We start from the raw sequence: 20,581 nt of genomic DNA, 5'->3' as shown, positions 1-20,581 counted from the left end.
GACACATTGTAAACTTAAGTAAGGACATAAATTTTAAGCTTTCAAAACAATGTAAACACATAACTATGTACAAAGTTTAATTTTATTTGTTCCTAGAGGCATTATACTTGAAAGTTAAAACAGAAACTTGAAAAATCATTTAAAAAATATATACATATAAAATTATAAAATGAACATGTTTTGAATGATTTGCATTCTGAAAATATAGTCATTTTCTATACTATATTGATTAGAGATTGGATATAAAGTTGCTTATTTTCTTACTTTGAAAGTAGAACTGAAGGCTAACTTCAAGGACTTTGACATTTAAACAATTGTCTACGAATGTCTGCTGATGTGTGATGCATTCGAGGCCACTTGACTCCCGAAAGCTGTTTATGGCTGGCAGCTCCACACTAAAGAGACATTCAGTTATTGTACCCATTTGCTGACAGGATCCACACTCGCACCTAAGCAATGAAAATGAAATGTAGAAATGGAATTGTTGCAGTGATTTGCAAAAAGCCATACTTTTTCCAAAACTTGATTCAAACTTGAAAATAAAAACTTATATGACATCTAACACTGTACCATTTCTTGACCCCCCACCCCCTATCCCCGCGGAGGGGAGAAAAATCGCTGGCACATTTGATATGATCTTATACATTTAACAGAAATAAATGAGACATTATTTTTATATTGTTTTAAATGTTTAAAAATTATTAAGAATATGTGTTAAATTAAAAACCAGGGAAAAGGCATGTTATGCGCAAGTTTTACAACAGTTCTTAGATATCGGATCATTTATTGTTGAATTAAGCGATATATAAACCAGTTTCGTTGTGTTAAATAAGATAAAATATTTGTAGATTAACTAAACAATGCAAAATTGTAACGAAAACTATAAAATAAATTAACGATGCTTCTTTAATACTGACCAAAAAGTGTTTAGTCGGCGATCTCCATGATCATGCTCATCTCCATAATCGCTTTCCTCACTGCTTTCCTGAACATTCGGACGAGAAGGTGGCTCAAACATATAGGGTTGAATGTTAACATTACCAGGAATATCATCAATATCGGCATATTCGTTGTCCATTGCAATACATTTTGACAGTATCGATCTCTTACTGTATAGAATCAGCTGATCGAAAGGGCTCCTATGACATCACGGTACCACGCGACACCCCTACCTAATTAACTGGAGATCGAGCGAGCGCAGGGGTATAATTAAAGCTACTATATTGCTAAATATTCGCTAATAATCGGCACCAAAATAAGCCGATTTAATTATTATTGATACAAAGAAGTTAAAATTGATATAATTTGAAAGATTTAAAAGTATGCGATAAGTCCTTTAACACGACCCTTTATAACTGTAGACTCATTAGGTTGTACCATAATGGGTTTCTTACACACTGATTTGACATGGTAACACATACTCTTTATACTCTTTAATGCTAGTTTCCATTCTTTTAGAACTGTTTTCATTTCGTCGGAATCTTCATCCAACAAATCTCTACAAATTCTCAACACATTAGTTCCAATGATAACAGGATATGTTCTATTTAAATCAGTGTCTGGTACAATTAAAACAGGGACAAATAACTCTACACCAATAAATGGAATTTTTACAGTACACTCTATATATCCCCTTGCATTTTAATAGAGAATCATCTGCGACAGACACTTCTAAACCTAAGTTTGACAAATCCCTTAACTCTGGTTGATTTTTCATGGAATAGTAACCTGATAACGAAAGTATGTTAAGGCTTCCCATAGAATATTACAGTGTACTCTGTGCCTTCACTTCTCTGAACTACAAATGTATGACGTCATAATTGAAAATGACGTCAAGTCACTGCAAACTTGAGCTGTTATGAAGGGGAGAGTGTCATAAACTTTACACATTATTTTCAATCTGTGTATGAAATGTCAGAAATTTATTGTAAAATAAACTTGTTTTAATCGTATTTTTTAAATATTATATGTCCAAATATTTTAAAATGCTTTGCTGTATTACTCTTGTTTAACATTAAGCGTGTTCAAAATATATACGAAATATGTACGTTTGACAATTACCCTGTTTTATACCCGTGGTAAGAGGTACAATTTATAATATGTGTATAAAAGAGCCTGGCGCAGGTGATTAATGAGGATTTATTTGAGATCTTGCATGGAAATCTGGAAGAGGAGTTTTCCCTTTAACTGAGTCTTGATTGGGAAAAATTTATGATGGCTTTGTTTTAAAACAGATGACGAAATTGTGCGGAAAATACCCTCAAATTTGTCGGTAAGTTGAATTTAGTGTGAGATATTTTGTACCCGAGTTATAGTATAACATTTCCCAATTGTGTTAATCAGCTGCGCCGAAGCGATTTATGTGAAACACTTCAAAAAATTATAAATGACCGTCACGTGATCAACGAAGTCATGTGACATCTTAATAATTATGTTTATACATAACCGAGAGAACTTTTTATATATAAGTTGGCAATACTTAAGTACATAACTTACAGTTAAATTCAAAACCGACCTTGCAATGCAGTGTTTTGTTTTGAACGCATTGAAGGCTTCGGGAAGCCTTAACATTGCTGCGAATGATAATATTGTTACCATTGATCCACTGTCAACAAGACCTGTAAAAGAATTATCATGCATAAAAACAATAGTCTCATTTGACTCACCAATCATTTTGCATTTTAACTGCTGGCCTTCACTTGAAATCAATGGTCCCTGGTCGGCCTTCATCAGAGACCTCTATTCGTTTGGGTCAATTATAATTAATTACCTGTTCTTTTTCCTTGATCACGTCTCTGTCCTTGACATCGACCAGCATTAATCCTTCTGTCATTTGAATTACCTCTGTAGTGATTAGAGGTGCCTACCCAAACTCCACGGTATCTGTAGTAACTACCTCTACCTCTATTTTCAGTAGGTCTACCTGCTACATTACCTGTTCTACCATCCAATTTTTATAGTATCTGGTTGAACTTGTCATTTATCTTACCTTCCAATTTCGTCTCCATGTTCCTCATCTTCTCCATTACTTTCTCCTATTAGTCTTTAGATACTGACATACCATGTTGATGAACTGGCTTTTTCTCTGAAATGCTAGAAGTTATCAAAATTTCTTTTTCTACCCTTCTTATTTCTAACAACAACTTGTCATAATTCTTGATGTCATCATATTTATGTCTTGTTTGAGACTTAAGCTTCTCTGAACTCAATAAAGTCCAAAACGTATGCCGTAATAAGTCATTCTTAGATGCACGATCAAGATAACCATTATTTAAGGCATTCTGTAGCATTGTTTCAAGTCTACATCCAAATGCACACTCACCTGGTAGTTAAATTGAAAAATTCTTGCATAATCATGCCATTCTTGGAAATTTCACCAAACCAAATGTCAAGTTTTTCTAAAATTTTCTTAACATTGTCTTTCTCACCTAACGGAATCAACATTGTTTTTACTGTACCCCTTAATGACCGTCTAATACTTTCTATATGAATATTTGATTTTACATTAGGGTCAAGCATTAGACACTGCACTTCAAATCTCCATGGGTCCTTCGGATGAGACCTTAAAAACCGAGGCCCCGTGTCACGGCAGGCGTTGGCACGATAAAGATCACTAACTGCTCAATGGCCCTGAGTGCCGAGTAAAGGTCAAAATTTGAAGCCCTTCACCGGCATATGGTGACGTCTCTATATGAGTGAAAAATTCTCGAATGGGACGTAAAACAATATACAATCAATCAATCAATCAAATCTCCACTCTTTGTATGAAACATTACCCTTTTGAAGAGGGTCGTCACCCGAGAATTGTTGGAATTCTTGGGATGTTTGTATTAAATTCATATACCTGGTTGATACTATTCCCATCCTTATCATAAAAGGTATTTTGTATTTTACTACCACTAGTACTAGTATCACAAAATTACAAGCTAACTTTGCAAAGTGATTGTGTGTTTGTCCAAGATGTAAAGGAACATTGTGATCAGGTACATATACCTCTGTTTTAACAGGGTTTATACCATCTGTTGTGGTTTTGGGGGTACTGGTTGCAGGTTGTGCAACACCAGCAAAATCAAGTTTGTTTTCCTCTGATGAGGATACATCTGTAACCTCTTGTTTATCTTTTTCAGCCATTTCTATGAACAATTACACTTCACACAAAATAATTACACCAACTGTATACTTCAGACCAATATAAAATAACTATTCACAACAGCAAACCAACAACTGTTGAACTGAGCACCTCAGTAGATCATTACAACTTTGTACATACAACCACAGCAACTGCTAACTGATGTAATAACTCTTAAATAAATTTTGAGTAAGTTAACTGGTAATATGCTTATTGTTTAAAACTTTAAAGATGGTTTATTTCAACTTATGATTCCCAGTTTAAACAGTCCTGTATAAATCATCAAATCTTAAAATTCAAAACCACAAACACACTCACAATACATACAGACATACACACAATAACTCTCTGCTCCGTAGGTCTGTCTTCTGTTCAATGGACTGAAAGAAATACTAGTTTAATTAGGTAAATATCTGCATGCTGGGTAGAAAGTGAACTCGGCTTGCTGCTACCTAAATTTACAAACACCAATAGAAATTTCAGCTACTTAGAAATAAATAAAGGTATAAATATTGAACTTACTATGAAAAAAAATAAATACAAGAATAATTTGCAAAACAATCATCAACCAGAAAAAGAAAAAAAATATATATACTAATACAGCAAAACTTGTGTACTATAAATAGAAACAAAAAATAGACCTTGGGAATTCCCTTTTTGCACCTCAGTAATAAATACAGACATTGAGACAACACATTAGACGAAGACAGTAACTTGCACACACAAATATGACAAACAAGTACAAAGAATAACAGAAAGAAATGGCCATTTGTATGCACAATTATTTACAGTACCTTTCCTCCGCAGACCAGTTCACAAATCACGATGCTGAAAATCTCCATTTTGACGTCACGGTTCCGGAAGTATCAGATCGCCTATCGGGATCCGCCTGTGAATTTGTACTGTTACGAACAACTTTTCAATAACGACCAGCTTTAAACAAAACACAGAACTGTAGACACTCACACTGATTTAGATCCATCACTTCAATACACATATAGTATATGTATAGTATAGGCCTATAATTCACTAATAATACTGGATTAGAAAACACAGAGGGCAACGACTTTCTAGCTCTGTCGAACTGTACCTTCTAGCTCCTATCCGCTCCCCGGAATTTTCTTCGAACTTCTCCAATGGATCAAATCCTGGGTGATTGGTTTTAATTCAATAACGTGGGCGCCATTTGTAGACCATGTCAGTAGATTCCAGGTTCTTCAGTAAGACATAAGTCAGCAGTAAGGTTTGACCAAGACTTTTAATTATTGTAATATAATATAAGAAGTCATAATAATTAATAAACATTTACAAATACTGGATGACTTTACTTTTAATTACAAAGATAATAAGAAATATGAATATAAGATAAATATATTTACCAAGCACCACTGTTAATCAGCTCTAATATAATATAACGTCTATCCCCGTAAAGGGTTTAGGGCCGAGTGTGCATGGAAAACATTTAGTCGCGGGAAAGGTAGTAAAAAGTTATTAATAGAAATAGAACTGGTCAAACAGAAAATGGTCAAGTACGTCACAACAAGTAAACATAAATACTCACACGTGGACATTCACACATGAACATCACAAACGTAAACACACACAATAGAAATAATTATAAAATAAAACATTGAAACTGACACATTTAATTACTTACACTGATTTCATATACTTGAAATCTTAGTAATGAACTTGAACATCCTAACATTACTTGAATTAATATAATATCAATCGCAGTTTTGTCGCTGCATTTAATTCTAATGCACGAAGAATGTTTATATCAATATACCGTTCATTCTGACTTTTTTAACAGAATATGAATGTCACAATACTAGAGTAGATAAGTAGCTGTTCTTCCTGACACGTTTCTGTAATAAGTGAAATGCTGAATAAAATAACAGTGTGCATCTATGTCACCTTTTAGATCTTGTATATCCCAAATATAAAGATACTTTTATGTAAACGCGATTACGTTCAATATATGATGTTTTAGTCATAAATAACGCTATAAACACAACATTTTGGACTCGACATCAATATTGCAAAGACAAAGATCCTTAGAGCAAACACACCATCACATGCTTCATTAAACATAAAAGGAAAGGAAATAGAGGAAGTAGAACATTTCACCTACCTTGGCAGTATAGTGGATCAACAAGGAGGAACGGATGTGGACATAAAGGCAAGAATAGGAAAGACCAGAGTAGCATTCCTGCAACTTGGAAACATCTGGAAGACCAAGGGAATTACAACACACACCAAAGTTAGGTTTTTAACAGCAATGTTAAGGCTGTGCTCCTCTATGGTTCTGAGACATGGAGGATGACCATTACCACAACCGATAGGATCCAGACATTCGTCAACTCTTGTCTGAGACGCATCCTCCAGATTAGATGGCCCGACAAAATAAGTAACATCAATTTGTGACAAAGAACAAACCAAGTCCCTATAGAAGAAATAATGCAGAGAAGCTGGAGGTGGATAGGGCATACTCTACGCAAGCCCCACAATATCATCACAAGGCTAGCCCTATCCAGGAACCCCCAAGGAAAACGTAGGAGAGGTAGGCCAAAGAAATCTGGCAGAGAGATTTGGAGGCAGACGTCAAAAGAATGGACAAGAACTGGAAAGAAGTAGAAAACATTGCTCAGCATAAGGGGCCTGGAGGAATCTTGTCAGCGGTTTCAAAGAAAGTGGCTACCATCAGCCACGTACCTCAAATCACTTGACTCGACACTAATCTAGTGTTTCGGCGGTGTGATATATACGAGGTTTTATGATTTTGATAGTTTATTAATTAGCTGCAAATCCGCCATCATCAGGAGCCTATTTGCACATCTGTCATACAGATTATTAAATTAGTAGAAGAGCATATCACTCAGTTTTTATTATGTTTAATGACACAATAGGTTATTCGGGGAGGATTGTATACCAATCCTTTTGCCCCAGAAGGGGTAGCAGGCATAAGTAAGTAAGTAAGTATATGGTAACGCGATTACTTTAAATATATGACGTTTAAGTCATAAATAATGCCATAAACTCAACATTTTGGCAATATAAAAGCAAACTTTAAAATTATTTAGGGAAGAAAAAAAAAAACACCTAGCAAGAAAACATATTGATTTTTTACCTTAATAGTTTTAATTTTACCACATCTTGATATTTTGAAATTTCTGAGTAATTCGTCTACGTCTTTAAAAAGTTATCAGACCTTTTCTAAAGAAACTCTTTCGGTAAAATTGTTTTAAAAACGCTATTTTCCTTTATATTTCTATAGTAAAGCCTAAAATTAGTACCGAAAACTATACCGTTTTTACAATAATATAGCATTAAAACCACTCAGGCAAATTTAATAAAAATTTCAGATAATATGCCGCAAATTCTAAGGAACATTACATCAAATTTTCATGATATGTTTTCATGCAGTAAACCCGCGACCTACCTTTAGATTTAAATAATCTGTATGAGAATAAGACTGTGGCATCATTTTTCTGGTCTTGTAGTGGATTAAAGACCGCAAGAATAAAGATTTCTTAAAAAGTGTGTCAATAAGAACATTCTACTATATTGTCACAAAATACATCATATAGTAGTAAATGGGTATCATTTTACCACCTGATCGATACTTGCCTTGTTGAACAGTCAACAGGTTAACTGGGTACTCATTGACAACATTAGACTCCACTAATTCTTAAGATTTAAAGGGGCTTGGACACAAATTTGGGGTTTATTATTTTCCATTATTTTCAGTATTATATCATGACTTATATATTGCAAGAGCATTTTGCACCGTAATATTATGGTTATAATACAACACTGCAAATGATCCACAGAAGTATAAAACAAAATTAACTAATAGTTGAAGCTATCTTGCACAGGAATTTCAAAAATCTAGTAAAAATAACCTTGCTTATTGCAACGTGCGAGACCCAATTGATCTCTTTTGGATCATACATGGTTTTCCCAATTCTTGCAGGGAAGATAATGAATGCAAAATATACAAATACAATGGACACTTGTCTAGTGTGTAAGGTATTCAATAGATACAGGTAATGTTTTTCTCACTTGCCTAGTGCTACAATTAAGTACACATAGAGAAATCTCTAATGACTGTAATTAACTTGAGTTGATGCCTCTTGGCTAAACAAACAACTTAGCTGTTTGCCACTTTGTAACTCTTGGTACCAACACTTGCCTCTTGGCTATGCAAAAAAAAAAAAAAAAAAAAAAAAAAAAAAAAAAAAAAAAAAAAAAAATTGGTAATGCTTGTTACCAGCACTCGCCACTTAGCTGTATAACACGGCTGTTTGTTTCTTTTCAGTAACTACAACATATCCTCTATCACTTGTTCACTTCAAAATTAAAGCATAAAGCAACTTTATGCAGACTCTTGCCAGCTAACCTCTGATCTCCATAAATTAAAATCAATAGCTTATCAATTGTCAAACAGGACACTTCAGTATACACATAATAAATACCACTGGCCCTTTGCTACATAACTAATCTTTATGTCAATCTTTTATATTGCTTTCCAAGCCAGAATCCGACATTGAGCATCCTTTGCTAGTTTTAACCAAACATTTATCTATTTTGCTTATACATATTTATCACTGTATTTTGTATTCTCATGTAATCAAATAACCAATTAATTAAATTTAATATTAGGGTTTCTTCATTTAACACAATTAAGCAAAGGGGAGTAACTCTTAGTTGTGTCACTTATTTTGTACTCTGTTTGCCTCCTAGATACCTAAGAGCGGAGAAAAGGCACATTTACTTACATTCATATTTATACATTTACATTTATATTATTGTATTTAGTCTGTTTGCTTAAAAATCAAGAGCAGGTGAGTAGATTTTCTAAGTATTTAATGCATTTTTGCTATATACTCAATAGATCCCCTCACAATACAAAATCCCCTGACCAAGGGCCCATGAAATGTTTGGAAAAGGCACCCTTGCTCATTATGATTATGCATTTATTTTGTTTGCTTATGAATAATACCAAGAATTAAAGGAGAAGATTTTCAAAGCATTAATTTTTATTTTTTAGGTATGTATCAAAAAGCCCCCCCCCCCCCCCCCCCGATCATGGGGCCACATCTTTCACAATTTTGGAAGAGACACCCTTCCTTATCATATCTATGCATTCACTTTTTTTTCTTAATTCCAAATTGCAGAGAAAAGGATTTTCAAATTATTAATGCATTTTCACTATATAACCTTAGAGCCACCGCACTAACACCAGAACCCCTGACCAAGGGGCTATGAATTTCAAAATTCAAAAATTTTGGAAGTGTCATCCTTCCTCATCATAACTGTGCATTTAGCTTGTTTCCTTTATACCCAAATGCAGAGGAGAAGAGTTTCAAAGAACCAATGCATTTTCACTATACAATCATTAGAGCCACGCCCTAACACCAGAACCCTTGATCCAGGGGCCATGAAATTCACAATTTTGGAAGAGACACTCTTCGACATCATGACTATGCATTTAGTTTGTTTCCTTAATACCCAGGGACAGAATGCATTTTCACTATATATTCGCTAGAGCCCCACCCTAGCACCAGAACCCCTGACCCTTGGGCCATGAATTTAAAAGTGGCCCAAGGGGGCAGGGGCTATGAATTTTACAATTTTTACTCCCCTTCACCCATAGATGCTATATGCTAAAATTGGTTGAAATCGATTCACTGGTTCGACAAAAAAGCTGAAAATGTTTAACTGTTTACGCACGATGCACGTCGCACGACGACAGACGGAAACAGATAAGTAGTTTTGCTATCTAGTCTTCTTTTATCCTCATAAATTCTTATATATCCTTATAACGAATGCATTAAAGTATTCATAGCGACTTCGCGATATAATTTTTTTTTCCTCCAAGTATAACTATCAAATGTATTTAGGGAAGTATGGAATACAAAATTTACCTGGAGTTCAACATTTTTTGAATGAATAATGTTCTAAATATTTATTCTTACACAATCAATGTCAGTTCAATAATAAAAATAAATGAGTTCTTGGAAAATTTCCTATAAAAGTTGTATATTTTCGTTATTTTTTACCTTCTAAGGGAGACAAAATTAATTTGCTATAACCATAAATTCATTATATCTGAGTTAGTTATATCCATAATATTATACATGGAATTGTTAAGAATTTTGCCGGGGATTGCAAAAAATCTTTGCTATATCCGTACATTCGCTATTTATATCCGTGTTCGTATTAAACAAATTTTTACTGTAGTTTGTTTTTTTTCTTTCAATCCAGCTATACATGTATATGTTCTACTTTTCTTACAGTTTTCATTAGATATGGGTTCGGCCCAAGGACAGGACATCATTCGCTGTCAGATGTGTTCCAACCCTGTAGAACACCACTGCAATCTTTGTCATGTGGACCTCTGCCTCTCATGCATACAAAAACACATGGCTGATAAATCGAGGAAACATGAAGTTGTCGAATACGCGTCAAGAAAACAACAGGCTGCTGCTCTTCCAACCTGTCGCGCACACAAGAAAAACCGATGCGAGACATATTGCAAAGACTGTAAAATTCCAATATGTATTCTGTGTATGATGGGTTCACACAAAAAACATGAATTTACTGATATCAATGAAATTCTTCAAAGACACAAACAACAAATTATAGCCGACATAAAAGAACTGGAAAATACCATTGTTCCAAAATACAGGAACATCAACCCAACCACAACTGCTACAGAGTTTTACAAAGTTCTGTCTGCCATAAAAGAACAGGAGGATGAGATTTGCAGAGCTGTACGTGAAGCGGGACTTCAACTCACTGATGAAGTAATTAGACTGAAAAAAGAAGTTACAGCTAAAAACAAAGGAAGCCAGACTCTCGCAGAAAAAGCTGAAAAACAACTCAGTCAAATCATTCAAGAGAATAAAGATATCCTCAAGGCCAATGATGCCATAGCCATAATAAACTATCAATCAAGGAATGAGGATTTCCGAAATGGCCCAGAATTACCCAGATTATCCTGTCCAGAGCTACTCCCTGGTATTATTAAACAAGATCAAATTACTGACATGCTGGGTTTTCTTACCATTGGAGTGAAGAAAAAGCCTGGAGGGCTGAAAATGATGGATGAACCTGCGATAATAAGCACCATACAAAGCCCTTATGGACTTAACCAGCTGCTTTGGGGAGTGCAGTGTGTGGGTAGAGATAAAATCTTGACCAGTGGAGATGACAACACAATCACGCAAATGGACAGAACCGGGTCCATTATAAAAACAATTCATACAAATGATAATGTGTGGGCAATGACTATTAATATGCTACAAGAACCAGTGTTTTCTTTGGCCAAAAGATCTCCCAATGATATATACATTTATACTAAAAACAAGGTGCAGGTATTATTATTTAGCAAGCCTGACTGGTGTCCTGTTGGTCTATGTTATACAGTAAATGGACATCTACTTGTAAGCATGCGTTCTATGGATGAGACACAAAGTTGCGTGGTGAGGTACTCAGGTATAAAAGAGAATCAAAAGATCCAATATGACAGTAAGGAACAACCTCTGTTTTCCACAAATGTTGGGTTTGTACTTCTGCTAGCAGAAAATGGTAATAAAGATATCTGTGTTGCTGACTCTGCTGGGAAGGCAGTTGTTGTTGTGGATTCTTCTGGCAGATTACGATTCAAGTATCAAGGCAACTTCTCAAGCCAATCAAAGAACACAGAATTTAGACCATTCCACATTGCTACTGATGTCAAATCTCAAATACTGATATGTGAAAACATAAACAGAGTTGTCCATATCATTGATTATGATGGTAACTTTGTTCGTTATATTAAACATCCATGTGATGGTGGACTGAGCATTGATACCGATCACAATCTTGTTATTGGAGATGAAAAAACTGGTAAAATTCATACCATCAAATATCTGAAGTGATGAAGTTTATGATGATGTTTGACAACTGGACAATGGAAATTTAACATAGCTAACTTCAATAGGAATTTTTTTTTTTAAATCCCTAGCTTCTGAATAATCGAAAAAATCGCCTTGTGGACTCAGCTGACAGAGAGTTCTTCACTGAAAAATTACCTGCAAGCCCCCCCCCCCCCCCCCCCATTGGAAAACATGTATTCTTCACACCCATTCATGAAAATGTAAAAAGGATGCAACATCTTCAGCATGATTAATTCTCCAGATGCTTAAAAATATGAGCATTTGCACATTATAAAAACATTGATCATTCAAACTTACAATTCCGAGGACATTGTTTTTTTTTCCTGCAACATAACAAACTCAGGATGAAATGAAAACCTATGAAGTTTTACGAATCAAGTAAGGTTGCTTACTAAAACAATACTGAAGTGCTTTGAACCTTTAACCTACCAATGGAATATTATAATTATAAAGATGGTATGTATAAGGATGGTAAGTGCTACAGAATCAATTTTGATGTCTATTCAGTGTACAATAAATGTTAACCACCGTTTTCTCCAGAATGGTCAAAACTTTTTACTTTGCTGGGTATATGATATGATTGGATTTCTTAAATACACATTATGCAATGTTACTGAAGTTTATCAATGTATTATGCTATTTTTTTTTTCATACAGGAGTAATAAGCCTAATCTGTATATGCTTTTTTTTTTAAATTTCTTAATATGTAGTACCTTTTCTGTCAAAGTGTTTTTATAATGTTTTTCTTACAGCAAATGATTTTTCTTTTGAACTTCTACATCTGGAACATCTATACAGTCAAGTGCAGTAAGACTTTGTTATTTCGAACTCATTGGGACAAAGGGAAAACTATGTTAAATACCAAAAATGTGGGAATGAATTTTTGGTCTTAAACTTTTAAGTAATACAGAATTCATTTTATATAACAAATGAACTACTACGCAGGTATGTTAAGGCTACACCCAGATATTGTACTTAGCTATACAATATGACGTCATAGTAAGCTATACGACGTGAACTTTAGAGATAACGATTTCTTAAAATCTATATTTTAAAATTGATTTGAGGTCTTAGAAATGAATGGAAACATGCAAAAGCTTTATGTAAACACAATTTTGTCGTCTCTGGGTGGTATATATAGAATATCACACTGCTGTTTTGATCTCGGCCCTGGTATCAGCAGAAGGGCGCGGGCCGACACCATTCGAGGGCTGATACCAGGGACGGGATCAAAACAGTGGTGTGATGTTGTTTATATCATATATCTAAAACCAACGGCAATAAAAGAATAAATATTAAGATTTTGCCAACAAAAAGTTTAATTAAATTTTGTCGTTCGAAAAAGTTTGAGTTATCTTTCTTTATTTTCGATGTTCAGATGTTGCTTGACGAAGGTGATTAATCATGTAGAGAAAGAATTTGCCTGACCTGTTCATTAAAAAAAAGAATACCCTTGTGTTTTGAAACATTACATTCTAAAGCATATTAGATTACAAAGATTTAAAGGCCCCAAACTTTAGATAACTCTACTTTCACTTTGGATCGAACCGGTTACAACATATTCAACGAATCGTTACAACTTTCAGGTCTGAGATTTAAAGTTACTGTTTGTTTTGCTGACGATATGTATAATATATATATATATATATATATATATATATATATATATATATATATATATATATATATATATATATATATATATATATATATATATATATATATATATATATATATATATAAACTTAGTATTGTCTTACTGTCAAAGCCAATTTTCAAAAAACGTTGTGTTGATGTTCTAAGTAAACAAGAGTTAACTCTCTAAAGTCACAAATACCATCATTTGGCGCACTTTTTAAAAACATTTTTCTCAATATTCTAGCATAAATAAGGAATTGTTTAAGATTAGGATCTAATTTTAGTATACAAATTTTTTTTTGGAAAATTTGAAATCACAAAATTTTACTAAAATCAATAGCATCAAAACGTGCGTCATTTCATCACTTTATACAACGATTCCCCACGATAAATTGAAGTCCAGGCTTTTTGACATCATAGACAGCTGCTTTGTCAATAAAAATGGAACTTGTAAATATACTTACCTTGTCATTGGTCATTTACAGAGTTATTATGTTAAAAAGCACTATGAGTGTACACACAAGTACATTGAAGTTGATAAGATGCTTGAGTTTCTGATTGACAATATCTATGTAGTTTTTGGAGATCAGGTCTTCCAACAATCTGTTGGAATTCCCATGGGAACCAATTGCGCCCCCGTATTAGCAGACCTATTTTTGTATTCATATGAAGCAGAATTTATTCAAAAGCTTTTACATGAGAAGAAGAAAACACTAGCTGTGGCTTTCAACTCGAATTTTCATATATCGACGACGTAATATCAATTAACAATAGTTACTTTCACTCATATGTCGACTCGATATATCCCAGTGAACTTGAAATAAAAGATACCACACATTCTGACACATCTGTCTCATATTTAGATATTTTACTAGAAAAAGACGTTAATGGTAACCTAACAATCAAGCTTTATGATAAACGTGATGACTTCAACTTTTCAATCGTCAACTTCCCTTACTTATGTAGCAATGTACCCTTATCACCTGCATATGGGGTTTATGTCTCTCAGTTGATTCGATACGCAAGAGCATGCTCTACGTATAAACAATTTTTAAAACGAGGCAAGCTATTGACAAACAAGTTGATGAAACAGGGATATCAACAGTCTCGTTTGAAGTAATCTTTTCGCAAGTTTTACGGTCGATACAATGACCTTGTCAGCACATACAACCTGTCATTGAGTCAAATGCTGACTGACGTTTTTCATACTAATCGTTAGGCCATTATTATGTTCCCCAAACGAAGTTTGGGAACATATTGTTTTTACTCTGTTTCTTATTATTATTATTATTATTATTTTTATTATTATTATTATTTTTCTTCCTGGATACTTTTTTGTCCGTGAGTGATCTCCGAAACTACACATCCGATTGAGGTGAAACCTTTTTAGGGTTACTAGGCATGTTATGTAGATTTGCGGAACGAAGGTCATTTTGCGCGCACGCGCATGCACGTGCGTGCGCGTGCAATGCGTAAAATGACCAATATACTTGAAATAGCTGTAACTTTTATATTTTTTGATGAAATGCTTTGATACTCAGAATATAAGGATATATTAAAAGTATGAACAAGATGACGTGGTCAACATGCACATGCATGCACGTGCGCGCACGCGCAAAGCGTAAAATGACCAATTTACTTGATTGTTTGTAACTTTGAAACTTTTTGATGAAATGCTTTGATACTCAAAATATTTGTATGTATTTAAAGTGTAGACAAGGCGACATGATCATCATGCACATGCATGCATATGCATGCACGTGCGCGCGCGTGCAATGTGTTAAATGACCAATTTACTTAATATAGCCGTACTTTTTATATTTTTTGATGAAAAGCTTTGATATTAAAAATATACAGATATATTAAAAGTGTAGACAAGATGATTTGGCCATCATGCACATGCGCGCGCATGCAATGTGTTTAATGACCAATATACTTAATATAGCCGTAACTTTTATATTTTTTTATGAAAAGCTTTGATACTAAGAATAAACAGACATATCATAAGTGTAGACAAAATGGCATGGTCATTATGAACATGCATACAGGTGCGCGTGCGCGCAATGCTAAGATGACCAATATACTTGATATAGCCGGAACTTATATATTTTTTGATGAAATGTTTTGATACTGAGAATATAAAGATGCATTTATAGTACAGACGGAATGATGTTGTCAACCTGCACATGCATGCACGTGCGCGCGCGTGAAATGCGTTAAATGACCAATATATTTAATTGCCTTATTTAATGAAGCTTACAGGAAATAAGACACCAAAAGGGAGTTGGGGAGCGTTTGGGGAACATCTGTAACGGTCCCCGTTACAATTAATACTAGTTTATACACAGAACTGTCGACGGATTTCTCCGTTATTACCCGATCATGACAAAGAGCATACGGCGGGTGTGACCAGTCGGCAGGGGATGCTCACTCCTCCATGGCACCTGATCCCACCTCTATATTTTGAGGTCCGTGTTTTCTCTGCTTCAAATTTGTATCGTTTCATTGGATTGAATACTGTTCGTTATCTTCATATTTCTTTAACACTTATATGAATTTTGCTTTTAATTCACACAAATTAAACAGAAATTATGGATTAAAATTTGAGGGCGAGACAACCCCTTGCCTTGAGACAGTGATATATCGGCCCTGAGGGCGAAACAGCCCTAGTTCCAAGATACTGTATCAACTAGTCTAATATGCCTGTATCAGGGCTGATACACTATCAAGTATATGATATAAATAGCTATATATTTGTCACGGGGGTTAAATACCATACCCATGACATCATAACTGTTGATCAATATTTGCAGAGTAAAATGAAACCTAACGAGAATTCATGTAAACAAACAAATGGAATCGGCGTTTAAAAGCATTTAACATGAATATCATGCGTGATTCATGCGGAATTAAAGTTTATGAATAAGGTACACTGATTTATTTTTACAATTTCGTCGCACGCTGAAGGCAGACAGTGTTTTTACATCCCGATAAGCCTTTCCTCTGTCATTTGTAACAACAAAGATGCAAAATTTCAACACTACGCCGCATACTTTGAAACATAATTTTTCTTTCTATGGAAAGTTCTTATTCTATAGGTCTTGGAATGTGCTGCTAGAATTGTGTGGTTAACGGGAGTTTATTGATTTTTTTTCGATCTTTAGTACAAAATATAAAAATTTTGTTAAGGTTTCATCCGAAAGTGTGGAATAACTATTTCTATTTCTCTATTTATAGACGTCACATGATGAAGTCGTGGTGGTGTGCTTATTTTAGTCTAAGACTCATTGAAGTCTATAGAATGGATGATTATAGTAAATGTTTTATCCATGACATACCAATGTTACTTTTTACAAAAAAGTGTAAATTCGCCGAATTCTGATCTGTAACATACCTGCGTATAATTCCCATTTTTTTCTCCCTTAAATGTTTACAGAGCTTGAGATCGAATGTATGTGTGCATATTTATGCATACATGTTTACAAACATGTATATATATATATATCTATCTATCTATATCTATATCTATATATATATATATATATATATATATATATATATATATATGTCAGGCGCGTAGCCAGATTGGAAGTAAAAAGTGAAGTGTACTCAAAGAAAGGCAGGTGGTCTGGGAGCCGCCCTGAGGTCCCCAGTAGGTCCAGGGCGAAGTCCTGGTGGAGGTCGCAGGGGAGAAGCCCCGGAAGCTCCTGGGTTTTACCAAATATTTCAATCACTTTCTTGCAGAAAATATCATGCTGTTTCGCTTTTCTTTAGAAATAAAAGACTTAGATTTAGACTTAGACATTGTTTTTAACACAAAGTGTACTTCCACAGAAACTTATTTTTACGTGTATTTGAGGCTGGATATTTTACCGATATATTGATATCATATGCACTTGTTTTATACTTTTTTAGTATAAGTTTCAGCAACAAATATAATAAATGTTAGTTGAAGAAAATATTGTATTTTAAATCATATACTATTTTCAAGCCATTCAACGATATGATTAATATTTAATTTCTCTAATATCTTAAAAAATTGTCAATCCTTTCCGTTATAGAACACTTACAAACTAAAGAATGATTTATTTGAATTTGGCAATGATTTAATAACGGATTTCAAATTTGATAGTATAGACATGATAATGCAAAATTTTATTCGAATTAATATGACCAAAAAAAAAAAAAAAAAAGAAAAAAAAATAATAATAATAATAATAATTTGAAACCAAATTTTTCTGGATTATATTAAGATTTTCTTTCTCTGAATCTCTCTTTCTCTCTCTCTCTCTCTCTCTCTCTCTCTCTCTCTCTCTCTCTCTCGTAGTTTTTTTTTTTGTTTTTCATTTGAAAATGATGTTTACGCACTTGCGTACTTGCGTATAGGCAGCTAAGCGTCTGTATGTAATATAATGACATCCGCAGATGTCCCCATATAATAATCCTCACTAGGGGTGCCAGTGATCCCCTAGATTAGATATCAAATCATATATACAATATTTGAATATAGCAATGTAGAGGATATTATCTTGCTTGAAAAATAATATAACAATTTTTGTATCAGTAATGTCATAAATAGTGACATAATATTTATACTAGGCACAGAGAGATAATTATACATGTATGTTGCAAGGGGAACACACACAAAGTACTGTCCACCACACCCTTTTGCATCAGGAATAGAAGGCAAGTTCACCCCCTTATACTTCATACTAAGACTATTTATTAATGTTTATAAATATAAATACATTTGCATAAGTTAAAAAAGAAAATAAATTAGAAAATAATTACAAGTTCAAGGTCAAAGATCTCATAATATGAAAATTAGAGATTGCTTGGTCACTAGATATAATTTTCTGAGAGCGTTTTTTAATTAAAAAAAAGGATGTCTTCATTTGTAATATTTTTCAGGATTCTACATTTCATCTTATATTTAAACATTTTACAAGCAATAAAGGATAATATTATGACATTATTCAAAACAAAAGTAGTCGCCCGCGTGGCGCAGTGGTAGAGCATCTGCTCTAGAGTCGCGGAGTAAGGAGTTGATCCTTACGTCGCGGGTTCGAATCCCATTGTGGGATGTAGAGACCGGTCTTTCGGATGAGACCGTATAAACCGAGGTCCCGTGTCGCAGTAGGTGCTGGCACGAAAAAGATCCCTCACTGCTCAATGGCCTTGAGTGCCGAGTATAGGTCAAAAGCAGTTCTCCATCAGCAAGTGGTGGCGTCTCCATATGAGTGAAAAACTCTCGAGAGGGACGTTAAACAACAAACAAACAAACAAACAAAAAACAAAAGTATTTTGTTTATTTCCATGACTACAACCCCAAACAATAATCCTCACTAACATCTATACCTATGACTTCAGAGACTTTGTTCCATATTGATTGAACTTGTCTGCAATCAAAAATGAATGTTTAGAATTCTTTTCACAACGACATACAGAACAGTATTTATCAATATCTTCATTCCATTTACTTTGATAGAGATCATTCGGTTACAAGTTATGTAATAATTTATAATTAAACTCAGCAACATTTTTATCAAGAATTTATATATTTTTTCCTCATATACTTTTTGTCAATTATTTGAGCAATTAATATTAAATTATTTTGACCATATATTTTCCATAATTGGCTTTTTGGACTTTTGTTGTAATAAAATTTTGTAGAAGACTTTTGATGTTTTATCTTCAATATTTTCTTTTTTATTATGAAATGTAAAGGAAAATGAATTTCATGTATTGTTAAGTACTATTCCACGTAAGAATCAGGCAGGTAGCACTAATTAGGCGGTACAGTGAAAATCTGCGAATTCATTAAAACTGTGTTTAATGTATTCATTTGGGTCTAAAATGAATGATGGCTAATGATTTTGCTATAATTCTCCTTTCATCACACAGCCGGGGATAAGTTTCTCAAGGGGGGTGTTGTGTATAAACTGTATGTAAATAGTGCATATATCATGAAATAATTTCCTTAAAACCCAAGAGTATTTGGTAAAACTAAATACATGATTACAATAATGATGGAATATGGAAAGAAAAAGTACTTTAATATTTTTGTGCAAATGAATGATTGGAAAGATAAAGGGTTACTAAATCATGGAATTTGCTACAATTCATGGTAAGAGTTATCTCCCTTAGGAAGCTTATATAGGTGGCGCCAGTAAAAAGAACAATGGCAGCCTCCATGGCAGGCTGCTTGGCAAAGTTGTTTTGGAGCAACGTGCGTTATGTATTGCAAATATCTGAGTGAATTGACATGAATTGCACTAAAGGACTGCACAAGAACAGAATCGTACATACGTGAAACGTGTAAACGAAGTGAATAATCTGTTAAGAGAGACGGTGACGGTGAGCTTGTATCAGCAACTTGTGTATAAAATTACTAGATCTGTGGAATTACTGTCCTCGTGATGATCAAGGTAATGCCAATTTGTTCATACTGATATCAGTATGCATGGTCAATGTCGGAAGTTAAGCTTGCAAGGTCATCCACCAAAATCCAAAAGTGAACCCCCAGACACTGAGACAGGGATGACCGTCCGAATGTGTACGCTTACTCAACTTGGAAAGGGGAAGTAATGTAGTTTTGAAAGAGGTGAGATTTAATAAGCAGGGTAAATTGACAGCTATAAATGATTATTGATTACAGTTAAATTATCTGTTAAACAGTAAATTATATTTATTGGGGTGGCCAGTTCATGATGTGTAATTTAAAATGTGACATCATAAGCTTAGTAATTATTCTTATGTACAATCATTGTAAAACTTGGCCAGATTAAAGGAATTTGAGGGGAATGTTTTTTAGTATTTGTACATGCAGTTCAGTTTAATAAGTTATAGTAATCTAGTATAAAAATGA

At 34.0% G+C, this 20,581-nt stretch overlaps 1 protein-coding gene and 1 pseudogene across 1 annotated transcript; one reads left to right on the top strand and one right to left on the bottom strand.

The window, feature by feature from the left end:
- Positions 1-1,314: 1,314 nt before the first annotated feature.
- LOC133174483 (uncharacterized) lies at positions 1,315-4,131 on the bottom strand (annotated as a pseudogene).
- A 6,312-nt stretch (positions 4,132-10,443) lies between these two features.
- LOC133174482 (uncharacterized) lies at positions 10,444-12,057 on the top strand. The gene has a single exon (XM_061309604.1). The coding sequence runs from the start codon at positions 10,444-10,446 to the stop codon at positions 12,055-12,057; it is 1,614 nt and encodes a 537-aa protein (XP_061165588.1).
- Positions 12,058-20,581: the final 8,524 nt, after the last annotated feature.

The sequence above is a fragment of the Saccostrea echinata genome, unplaced genomic scaffold (genome assembly GCF_033153115.1).
Source record: "Saccostrea echinata isolate AGI-Se365-2 ecotype Australia unplaced genomic scaffold, CSIRO_AGI_Sech_v1 ptg000058l, whole genome shotgun sequence".
Classification (NCBI taxonomy): Eukaryota; Metazoa; Mollusca; class Bivalvia; order Ostreida; family Ostreidae; genus Saccostrea; species Saccostrea echinata.
Note: the sequence above shows the minus strand (reverse complement) of the source record. Positions and strands in the feature narration are given on the sequence as shown.